This window comes from Haliotis cracherodii, unplaced genomic scaffold (assembly GCF_022045235.1).
Source record: "Haliotis cracherodii isolate W230 unplaced genomic scaffold, xgHalCrac1.p SCAF_6, whole genome shotgun sequence".
Taxonomy (NCBI): domain Eukaryota; kingdom Metazoa; phylum Mollusca; class Gastropoda; order Lepetellida; family Haliotidae; genus Haliotis; species Haliotis cracherodii.
In genome coordinates, this window is record NW_027266319.1 from 59106676 (window position 1) to 59119281 (window position 12606).

The 12606-nt window shown below is 38.9% G+C and overlaps 1 protein-coding gene across 13 annotated transcripts in view; it reads left to right on the top strand.

Annotated features, from left to right (window-relative positions):
• Nucleotides 1–12606, top strand: part of LOC139446128 (muscle calcium channel subunit alpha-1-like) — a 156555-nt gene that overhangs the window by 72381 nt on the left and 71568 nt on the right. For all 13 annotated transcript variants that reach the window (XM_071227415.1, XM_071227424.1, XM_071227414.1 and 10 more), the window contains exons 5-6: nucleotides 9785–9891; nucleotides 11559–11711. In XM_071227415.1, the coding sequence (XP_071083516.1) occupies nucleotides 9785–9891; nucleotides 11559–11711 (260 nt within the window). The remainder of the gene's footprint in view (nucleotides 1–9784; nucleotides 9892–11558; nucleotides 11712–12606) is intronic.

A 12606-nucleotide genomic window follows, 5' to 3' on the forward strand; every position in this document is an offset into this window, starting at 1 on the left:
ATGCATAATTACACAAAGACTGACATGTCCTGACTTTGTGATCAGATCACGCTCACTTATACCAAAAAAGGAAGATTTGGGGAAACGATGTCACAAGGGAAGGCATTGGGGAGTATGATTTATGTGCAGTTTGTGAAGCAGTGACAAGTTGGTTGGAATATTACTTGAGAGACAACTGCTGCAACAGTTGAGAATGAATAGGTACTGGACTGCACACATTCCACAACTCAACAAACTGAAAATGGATCTTCTTTAGCCATTCTGACTGAAAGATACCGCCTCTGGTCATTAATCCTGTCATGGACATGTATGTGGTATAGTTTGACCAACAGTGAAGGAACTTGTTGCTCAGATCTTACAGTGAAGTCACCAATGGTAGTCGCAGTCTTTCCAGTCTTTCTCCAATCTGACACTCTTTACACCTCACCTTCTCTAATCCAAAAGTTTCTAAATTGACCATCGAGCATATTTTTAATAAAACAGTCAACCCTCTTCCTTTCTCATCCCCTTTTCAGCCATTTTATAATGATTAATTTGTTCTCATCGTTCTATGACAGTGTGTGCCAAAACACTTGGCTCTTAGCATCTTAGTATATTTAAGTGTTATATGGACATTAATTAGCTGAGCTTACTAGACCAAACAAAATTATACTAGTCTTGGGCTTCAGACCAGTGGTTGAAGTTATAGATTGATATGGCTAATTTATGGTGATGTGATGTAAAATGTTACTCACTCACTCACTCAATCTAGCAGTCTCTCCACATCAGCCCGGGGGAAGAGATTTGAGTGTACTTTATACTCGAGGTTTCTTTGTAGAATTATTTTTTTCAAATGTTTCTACAATGCTTAATACTTGACTATATGGTGCATTGCATCATCCAGACAGCTGTGACCTTGGGACAGCTCAACCAGAAGACGCTTGCCTGGGGAAGCATTCTGTTAGTAATAATTTGAGTTATGACTGAGTAAGCATATTTGTTGTCGGCCTGCCAAGACCCTCTCTCCTGGAGATAGATGGCCCTTTTATCTATCTCTACGGAATAATCAGTCACACAATGCCGTGGAGTATTAGGTGTTCAATGTGATCCATACGTATCGTAACAAACAAGAAACAAACAGAAACACGACCATGTGAAACAAGCCGTTACACGCAGGATGCAATTAACTGATTTACAAAAGGGGGAGAACCAAAATGTGGGGAGGGAGGTTATGCCTTTTGGGATAATATTATCAATTCTGCAGTTGGCCTCCCGGACCCTTGAGAACAATTATAATTGAACCGAACTCAAGTCTGAAATGGTTTGGCAAGAAATTGAGCATTGTTCTAGGCTTCATTTTGATTTTATATTATTTTGTAGGTATCCGTTTTTAATTAAGATAAATTTATTTCTGTGACTAAAGGTTATCCTACAGCCTAGTGTGTGTGGCCTGCGACACTCCCTCCCCACAATCTAAACGTTACTGCATGTGACAGGTCCTGGCAGCACGCCTGTATTCAAACCCATCATTGTCCCTTACAAACAGGAGCATCTTTGGCATGGCTGATGTTGAACCAGATGGGTTTCAGTGGAAAATCAGGAAGTCCTTGTTTTGCAATGATGTAGTGTGTTCCATGTCTTCAGATAGATTTTTTCAGTAAAAAGATGCGGTACAGAAAATTGTTTTGAAAAAATTGAAGAACCCTTGGGAAATCAGGACATTTCAATGTATGTTAAGAGTTAGAGAGAATCAAAAGACGTGGATGACGTTAAGGTCTCCATAACAATATGCATGGTGCTGCTCCCCGGAGGAATGCAACAGATTGTCAGGTCAGGAAGTTATTGGCCTGTTACAACACCAGGAATGGTCCAGCAGTTGTATAATGCCCTGCCCATTATTGATGGTCTTCATATAATGACACCTAAAACTCCACAGACCTTCGCTTACTGATTATTTAGTCCAATAATCAAATTAATGACCGCAACTGGACTGACGTTAGGATGCCAAATCATTATGACTGCTTTGAAGACTGACAAAAAATCTGGCTTACGAAAAACAACTGATTGTCATAATTTATGTTGACGATATGATGTAATATTACATATATTTTTGAAATTATGATGGTGATGATGATGATGATGATGCTGATGACGTCAAGCTCATCATCAGCACAGGCCCTTGCCCCCTCTACACGCAGCGCAGACAGTGAATGGAACTTCTCCCATGAAACGCTGCCCTGTCGAATCCGCTGAGAACGTTTTAGAGAATGTGAAGGGTCTCCAACACTGCAGCCTTCTGCATTGCCCATATTGTCAGAATAGCTGTATTCCTGGCTGAGCTAACCCAATGTCAGTCAGCAGATTGCGAAGCACCAAACCTTAAAGGCACCGAAAACAAAGGGGAGTCGGAGAACTTGGTTTTTGGGATGCAAGCGTGACATTTTGAAAGCGAGGACCTATAGTTATTATTATTATTATTATTATTATTATTATTATTATTATTGCCACACAAGATGTCAATGCACTGTGGGATGATAGATGGTAAACATCTGTCATGTGATGAAAGTGCTGCACTTGGTGTTAAGTGAAGCAATATATATAACTTGACAGGCCATAAACCATCTGCCTGAAGGCTATCTACATGATTGTCAAAAGGTGTTATATACTTCTGATTGGTTGACAGTACATTCACACACAGGTGTTTTGTTGTGTCCGTATTACAGTGGCATAGTAGATTTATGCAATGCGTGCACATCAATTCATACCACCATGATCTCATAAAGCTGAAGACATACAACAGCTGGAGCTCCAGAAACACCTTTTTTAATCCCCACCGGGCCATTATGGCCGAAGGGGGATTATGTCGTGGCGCAGTCCATCCGTCTGTCCGTCCCACAGAAGGTACTAAGCTTGTGAACACAACTCCTCCTACAGTTTCCAGAGAATATCCCTTAAACTCCCTGATGTCGACGATATGTTGATGATACGCATATCGCAGTCACGTTTCATTTCGACAAATTTTGACAGAGTTACTGCCCCTGTTTTACGGAGCTTCATGAAATCTTCTCCAGTTTCCAGAGAATATCACAATATCTAACTATAACTATAACTATAGTTAGTTTCCTTGTATGAGGCTTTTGTGGGTGAGCTACATCCTTATGGCATTAGCATTCAGACTAGATTACTCCCAACAAAATGTTCTGCACAATTTGTTTCAAATGCAGTGCCATCTATGTTGTTATTTCATAAAATACAAAGAAAATATTTAAAAATATTATAAAAATTCATGGGGGGGATGTTGTGCTCTCAGAGCACTCTTGTTAATCAAACTGTTTATCAGTTTTTACAGTATAACCTACAGTTTTAAGTCGTATGTTATGAGTCAGTAGTGCTTGTATACGTGTGCAAGTTTTCCTTGCTGTATAAGTAATGAAAGAGTGGGTTTTTTAAGTATTTAGGTTAACACTTATTATGAGTAATTGGTAATGTATTTGTAGGTTGATGACTGTGACATTCAGGAGTGTGCAGCATTTGTTGAAGTGTGAGCAATATATAGCATACCTAATGAATGAATCCAAAGGAATTAGACGACTCCCTTCATTTCAGAAGTTAAGAATGAAAGCGATAAACCCTTGAGGAATGTGTGGCAGAATTGTCTGTTATTAATGAAAGGTTAACGTTAATGATATAGCGAGGACTGCCTCCATGGTCTAGTGGTAGAGCGTTCGCCCGGAGAGCGGAAAGTCCGGAGTTTGATCCCCGGCCATGTCATACCAAAAGACGTTAAAAGATGGTACTTGTTGTTACCGTGTCTGGCGCTCGGCATTAAGGGTCTAAAACAAGGACTGGTCGGCTCGGAGTCAGTATACTGTGTCTGAGTTATTCATGTTAAACTGCGACATGGTATCTCAGTGAGCCAGCACTATAAATCGGCATCAGTCCGGACTAGTACAAGCTGCCACACAAACATACACACACACACACACACGTACATGCACGTTGCTATATAAGTGCAATAATCTTGGACGGGACATTAAACCCCATTTCACCTCACCTCACCTAATGATATAGCGACAATGAGAAATAGAGACAAGTGCAAAGACGGACTATCCTGTGTTACATATAGTTCTACATCCAAAGATACATTGCTGTGTAAAATGTCCTGCTGTGTCGCATAAGCTTTCCTCCAACATATAGACTGATCCGGTGATGTGACAGAAATGTTTTACGTAGTGTTATACCCTAAGTCATTCACTAACCCAGTTAATCATTAAAGTATGAATCACTGTGTTGCAATCCCAAGATGCATTGCAACACTCAAGTTTTATTTTTATATGGCAAATATCATATGACCCTTTGAAATGGTACCACATCATAATGCCAAATCCGAAAGTATGGCAGCTTCTGTCAATGTCAAGAAATCAATCCTAATTTAATTTTGAAAATTTCCCCCAGAAAACAAAAAGTATCACCTGATCACTGACACAATTAGAGCATAAGGGACACGTGACTAGGCCCTTTGTGGAATATAGGGAACTGAATCAAGACCATGTGACCTGCATAGACAGATTTCTGCAGGTACTGGCAGAACTTCTTCAAAGACATATTGATTAATTGGTACTATGAGCATTGAGGGGAAAAGAGTGATGACAATTTAAAGAGAATATGAACAGTTTTCAAAGATCAAGGTTACCTTTTTTCAGATTCTTAAATATTAAGGATTACTTCAGAGTGGAAATGAAATTTTTGGACATGAATATTGATCATGGTATATTTTGGAAATGTGATTATTGGAATATTAAGTGAAGGGAATTAGTCCAAGTTTCTAATTAGCTGAGGACATATTCTCAGGGAAAAAATATTTGTGCTGCCAATGCCCTTCTAAAAATAACCCTGAATACATTGCCACTACTGAAATACTGAACAAGAAGTACGCATACCTAGCCCTTGAAGACACACAGACAGACAGATTCCTGAGGACAAACAGTTCAAAGACAGACATATGTGGCCATGTAGACAAATAATTCTAAGGCAGGCATACTCATTTGTGAGTGACTATGTTTTTATGTTGCTTTTAGCAATATTCCAGCAATATCACAGCAGGGGACCTTAGAAATGGGCTTCACACATTGTACCAATGTGGGGAATTGAATCCGGGTGTTTGGCATGATGAGCGAACACTTGAACCACGAAGCTACCCATTCTTTTGAAGACAAACAATCCATAGATGGACAGACGTTCCCATGGAGACAAACAAACTAAAGACAGACAGACAGACAGGCGTTCCCATGGAGACAAACAAACTAAAGACAGACAGACAGACAGAGTTCCCATGGAGACAAACAAACCAAAGACAGACAGACAGACAAACAGACAGACAGACACACTCCTGAAGACAACTAACCCCAAAGATGGACAGACATTGCCATGAAGACCAGCAGTTAAAGGCAGAAAAGACACAAAATTGGAAGACATACTGACACATGAAGAAAGAAATGTTAAAGACTGACAGATGTAAAGTAGATACTCTGTACACAGAAAGAAAAGATTGATAATCCGAGACAGATGAGACGAGCCGACGAGCAGAGGAGCAGTAGAGACCACGGCACCTAACACCTGCACACTGGTGTTCCCAATTTCTCTCATTAAGATAACTGATGCTGGAGCATGGCACCTCAAGCACCGTGGTTCTGTGAAGGATTCCCAAGTGCTTGAATCTCCTCCCATTCAGGAAAGACATTCCACACTCAAGGGAATACTTTCAAAGCACGAGCAAAAAGTTCATTGAGTTTGAACAACTTTCAAAGAAAATATTGTCTTCACCTGTTTGCTGTGAGGCATAATCTCTACAGGCAGCCATTTTGAAAGCTCTTCTGTGCACAGGCATTTTAAAGATGTTGACACATTCAGTGGGCATTTGAAAAATATATTTGCTCACACTTTAAACCAAAATCCATCCCTTCACAGTCATGAAACTTAATCCGCATTTGGTGGGAAAAGTTTCAGTTTTGGCAGTCTGTGAATGTTGTTGGAAATATAGGTTCCATGCTTGTTGTAAGTAAAGATGCAAATGTTCTGTGGGTATTTGTTTTTTTTTATGCCAGTCAGCTATAATTTCGGTCAGTCAAACCAGTGGTTGATAGCATGAGTGGTGATACTGAGGCGCACAGTCAACCAGTTCCCGCTCTGTGTCCACCCAATCCTTACTGAAATCACTTCATGAGATAAGCATGGGCTCTTGGGGACCCATTTTGATTGAGAATACCAGTAGTAGCTCTGTTTTAGTCACATAGTATAGGGTTGTGAAATACCATGAATCCAAATAGGGCTGAGTGAGTGAGTTGGGTTTAACGCCGCTTTGACGCGGCATGTCAGCTTAATGTGGGAGGAAAAGCCCGAAGTGTTTACCCACGAACACGGGCATGGTGCTGATAAACCTAGAAACATAATCGAGACGAACCGGGATTCGAATCCACGATCATAGGTTCTGGCGTGCCCAAGGGACGCAACTCTGCACAGCGAATTGCAGCACCTTAGACGACTGGGCCACCCATGGCCCCAGGTAGTTTATCCCTATACATCCAAAAGTTTGAAAAGGTCCTGATGCAATTGTATGATAATTGCATACCACTGTCTCATAGATGTTGATGTTGGTTTTCATTATCCTACTTCCTATCACTTTAACAGTCATTGTGGAATCAAATTCAAATTCAGTTAATGGAAATAAAATCAAATCATGAAGCTGTTGAGCTTTACTCATTCATTCACAGCTTAAGGGTTAAACTTTTGAAGGTACATCTGCTATAACTTTTAAAGGGGTTACGCAGTACTGATACTTGGGTAGTAATGAGTTCCTAGGTAGAACAATTTGGTTTAAAATCTGGGTAAAAAAATATATATATTCCCATCAATATATAGAATGAGTGACTATAATATTGGATGTCGAAGGCCCCAGTCAGTGAGTTCTACCGACACAGTTCCTGGCTTCATCATGGCGGGACTCACAGTTCACTGCGATAGTCAGGACTTACAATTTCCAGTTTGTGTCATTCATTGCAGTAGTCAGGACTCGCAATGCTCCAATTCTGGGTCATTTCTTGTGATTGCCCGGACTCATAATTCTTTAATGATGAACATGTTCATTGCCCAGAAATTAGAACTCACAATTCTGAGTTTGTTTCACCTGTTCATCAACATAATTTGCGACAAACAATTCTCCGATTCAGTGTACATCCGTTGCCATAAGTTGGCTATCAAAATCTTAATCAGTCTCAGAGATTATTGTTAACGTTGTTAAAACCAGAGGATTACTGTTAGTTCTTATCAGACCCAGTAAATAACTTAAGTACTTTTCACGTAATCAAAACTTCTGGGAATGTAATTCAATAGCAAAAACGTCAATCAATAAAGAGCTCATATTTATGATCCAGACTTTGAAATCAGTGAGAAGTATGCTGTGTATATCATGTGTACATGTTATCCTCTCTCACGTGGTAAAACATTGACTGACGTGGGTGTAGGTGTATATGCTTTATTGCCTTCTTATCAGCAGACTTGCACCAAGACAACCTCCTCGAGGGACTTGGCTACCAGTCAACATTTATCTGGGACAAATTACTGACCATAACAGACTCTACGATTCACAACTTTGCCCCACATGTCAGGAGCTTTTACACCCTTGGATCTTTATGATATGATGAAGTTGGGACTGCAAATCTTTTGTTGATTAATTACGTATTATGATACCTGTGAAATGATACCTGTGAAGATTTGGGTTACAATAGGTCTTCAGCAACCCATGCTTGCCATAAGAGGCGACTTACAGGATTAGGTGGTCACTTGCTGACTTGGTTGATGCATGTCATCGTATCTCAATTGTGTAGATCAATGCTCATGATGTCAATCATTGGATTGTCCTTTCTAGACTTGATTATTTACACAAGAAATGGACACAAAAGAAATGGGCTTCACATGTTTGCTACATTAACCAAACAAACACATAACTTAATGTTTTTGAACATATTGAACATGGTAAGCATAGTGAAAACAGTAACATTCTTCACTTTTCAACAGAATTCTTTCTATTTCCTAATACCCCAACCATCCCAAAACACTTTATGCCTTACAAAAATATATATATATTGAGCCACACAAATTTATATTAAAATTTATCTTGACCAAGCCATGTCAAAATCAGTTAACCAAAAATACAGTGTGTGAAATAAATAATTTGGCCATGAGCAGTCAGTCATGTCTAAATTCATTACAGGCCATTCAAATGTGATAATTTTCAGGTAAATAATACCAATAATATAATGTAGTAATCATCCAGTTTGGGCATTTTTGAATTGTCACAGTCACATATCTGTTCGTTGTTTCCGCATACAAAGCCCAAGCCCGAGATGTCATTGGTCACGGACAGACAGAATGGTTATTAATGATAAATGGACCATCCCCATGCAGTGTAACTGTCTATCCAAAGTGCCACCATTCTGTTATGTGAAGCTCTCAACTTGTAGGGTGAATAATTCATGACAACTCCGATCTCTTGAAATCAAATTAACAGACAGTCTAGTGATCAGAAAGCTGACTTCTTTAGGGAACGGATTCAATTCCCTGTCATTATCCAGTGTTGAGAAATCTAGGTCGTTTTTTTAGCTTTGGATTGTCATTGCTTTGTACACACAATGCATTGCTAGTAATGTTTTCAAGAGGATTGCTTGTTGCCATGTAGGTACGATTGACAGTTTTTATGGAAAGCATGTAATTCATCATTTGATATACACGTGCTGTAATGGCTACAGTGCACTGATATTGCAACACTAATTTGAGGAATAAAAACTTACATCTGTTACTTATGTCGATTGACTTGGCTAGGAGGTGCTGCTAAATATGCCAGCTGTTATTTTCAGTGTTTGAGTACGTGAGTGAGGGAGTTAGCTTGTATGCAGTGTTTGAAAAGAAATCATATTGCCAGGATGCCATCAGGACACAGAGACGTCTGTGAGCTGCTGGCCCTGACTAAACTCTCCAGGCCCTCGTTGAAAAAACTGCAGCTTACTGTGACAAATAAATCAACATTTAAATTTACTGCTGGCCATATGGAACCATACCAATGTGAAATTATGTACCCGACACCAGATCTATCTCTCATGCACCTATGGGCAGGCGCTTTTTTCAAACACTGCTTGTATGCAACTGTTGTCACTATTCCAGCAGTATCTTTGCAGGGGTTGGCAACTAATGGGTTCGGGTGGTCAGGCTTGTTGACTTGGTTGATGCATGTTATCAATCCCAATTGGGTGGATCGATGCTCATGATGTCAATCACTGGGTTGTCTGGCCCACACACGATTATTTACAGACCGCCGTCATGTAGCTGGAATATTGCTGAGTGCGGCATTAAACAACAAACAAACAAGAAAAAATATGGCACGGGGCAGCAAGAATCGGCCTCCCGCATTGCACATATGTTGGGAATCAATCACAGATCTTTGTTGTAACTAGCCGAATATTTTACTGCAAGGATACCACACTGTCCCTTCAGTGATGGCCATTGGATACTGTTATGTCCTGACGAAAAATATATTTTTAAAATTCATGTCTGTTTCCCTCAGAATACAAAACGAATTCTATCATGACAAAACAGAAATTAGAACCTCATGGCTGTATTTCAATGTATCCATATTAATGCTTCATCATTTTGATAATGGCAGATGTAGATCAGGTGAGCTACAGAACCCAATATTTTTGTTTTTCTGGGTTATTTTCACATTATATTCATTATTGTTTCTCTTATGTTTCAGTATTATAAGTCAGATCCTTTCCGAGATAAATAGCAAAGGGTTTGATGTGAAAGCTCTACGAGCCTTCAGGGTTTTGAGGCCATTGCGGCTTGTATCCAGAGCTCCAAGTACGTATAGCATGACAACATTTTCATTTTTAGCTCACCTAACTAAAAGTAAGGTGAGCTTATGTCTGTTGTGCATTGTGTGATTTAAACATCTTCATCAGAAACAACTGAACCAATGAAGCTGAAACATCACATGCTCTTCCCACCAATGATGACACCCCGATTTGTTCAAGATGTTGAATCTTATTTTCAATATGGCCACTATGGCAGCCATATTGAATATCTTTATTTGACCTTTACACTTTGACTATGCTCCCCAATTCTTTCTAAATGCATTTCCTCACACTGTAAACATCGTCATCTCAGAAAACTCTTGATGACACCCAAGCCACATTGAAAAACCTATTTTTCACCATTTCCCAGACATTTATTTACAAAATGGAATGAAATTTTGTGTTGTTGACTTTAGGTCTCAACAAGTATGTTCCATTTTTTCACTATATTTCAAATTAGGCCTTTATTTGACTTTACATTTTTTCCCATTTTCTGAAATTCTCTCAAAATGTATCCCTCATATTGTAAGCATCAGGTGCTCCATTGTCCCCATAAACCATTAGACCACTGAGGCTGAAATTTCAAATGCTTGTCCCACCATATTCTTCTAGAGGTTTGAATCTGATCTATCATAGCAGTAAAACAATATATGAAAAATATATATATTGCCACATTTGGTATTTGTGTAGCTTCAACACACATATTCCATTTAATTTTTAATTTTTTTATTTAGGCATTGTTTTGGCGATGCTCTTAAATTCTCTCAAAAGGCATGCCTGGCCCTGTATACTTCTTCTCCCAGGAAATTACCAGTGTGAAGGAGTTGAACTTTGGCATTTATGTTTTCGTAATGATAACATCATATTTTGTTCAAATCATTAAATTTCAGTGTGAGTTATAGTCCTCTGTATTTATACAGAAACAAAATTTGAATATGAATGCTGTCAGCAACCTTTTTAAGTGTCTGTCTTTGTTGTAATTTTAAACTGTTGACTATATAGTCAGGTGAGCTACAGTGCCCCTGCACCACTTGTAGGAGGATCAGTGCTGTTTAAGTAGAGCATGATGTTCCTTTTTAAGAGAATCAGTACTGTTTAACGAACATCCTCAATTATCCTGTGTGTCAGATCTTCACTCTTTTGTGCAAAATACCTTGAATCCATTAACCACAAAGTCTTCATTTTGGAAGTGATATGCCCAACGCCATCTCTCCTGTGTGTGGCCCCATGCTAGTAAAATGGTATGGCAACAACCCATGTAGCATTAATGATGCTTCATCATTCTAAAGGTCTGTCGGGTAGCCTAGTGGTTAAAGCGTTTGCTTGTCACGCTGAGGTCCCGGGTTCAATTCCCCTCATAGGTACAATGTGTGAAGCCCATTTCTGGTGCCTCCCCCCCCCCCCCCCCCCCCCACACACACACACACACAAAGCTGTGTCACTGCATCACTGTGTCATGTAAAAATCAAATATTATTAAAAGGAACTTTTGTATCACGTAATAGTTCTGTCATTTGAATCAGGAGAAATTTTAAAGAAGATTGATGAAATATTAAAGTATAATAATCCAACAAAACAATGCAACATGAGGAGAAACAACCTTTTTGGATGAACAGTTGAAATGTTTGTGATGGTGAATGTTAATTGTTAACCATGGTATTTTTGTTGTTTTCAGGTTTACAAGTAGTGTTGAATTCTATCCTCCGAGCAATGGTGCCTTTGTTACACATAGCACTGTTAGTTATCTTTGTAATCATCATTTACGCTATCATTGGACTAGAACTCTTCTCAGGGAAGTTACATGATACCTGTTATTTTAAAAATCCATGTAAGTATCAATAATTTACTCAATATCTCACTTTATTATCAGACTCTTTCATAGTGCTAAAAAGAAATGCATTTCTCTTTACTTGTGAAGGGTCTCATTCCACAAAGCAATTTTAGTGTAACGCTTGTAATAAGTTTATGTTAGAGTTTGGGAGTTAGGACAAATGTAGAACTAAGATTGCTCTGTGGAAGAGTGCCCAGGATCTGCTGATTGCCAGTTTGAATCCCTGATAATGATATGTGGTTGTGCCTGAGGGTTTCACCAAAGTGGTACCCAACTATAATTTGTGTCACTTCAAGCTTCCCTCCACATCAAATTGACACGCTCTGATATAACTGAAAGAATGTTTAAAGCAGCATTTTTTGCCATTTCAACACATTATTAATGTGCATGAATTTTAAGTGCATAAAGTATGTGATAAACTAATGTCATGTTAGACTGTCCTGTGCATGCTTTTTACATTTTTTCACCCTTAAACCTGTAAGAATTTTGTTTAACTGAAACTATGTATCAGCAATCCTTGAAATGGTATACATGCTCACAAAAAGCAGATCAAATTTTAAAGATGGCCCCCATGGCGGCCATTGAAAATGTTTCTTTTGCCCCATGGCGGCCATATTTGATTAGAGATGTGTGTAACTGTTGATATGCGTTGTTAGAACACTATAAAGATCATATCTATGTTATACCAAACATCAGCAGCCCTGTTGATCCAAACATAGTTTCATCACTTTCTCAAATCTTGATTGCAAATTGTTTATTATTTTAAGTACCATGTCACTTATTAAATTCAGATGAGCTATGAGACTTGGTGACAATGGCATATGTTTTTGGATCCCAAGCTGCTCTTACATGAGGGAAAACTTTTTGGTAGAATCGTTAAAACAATGGATTG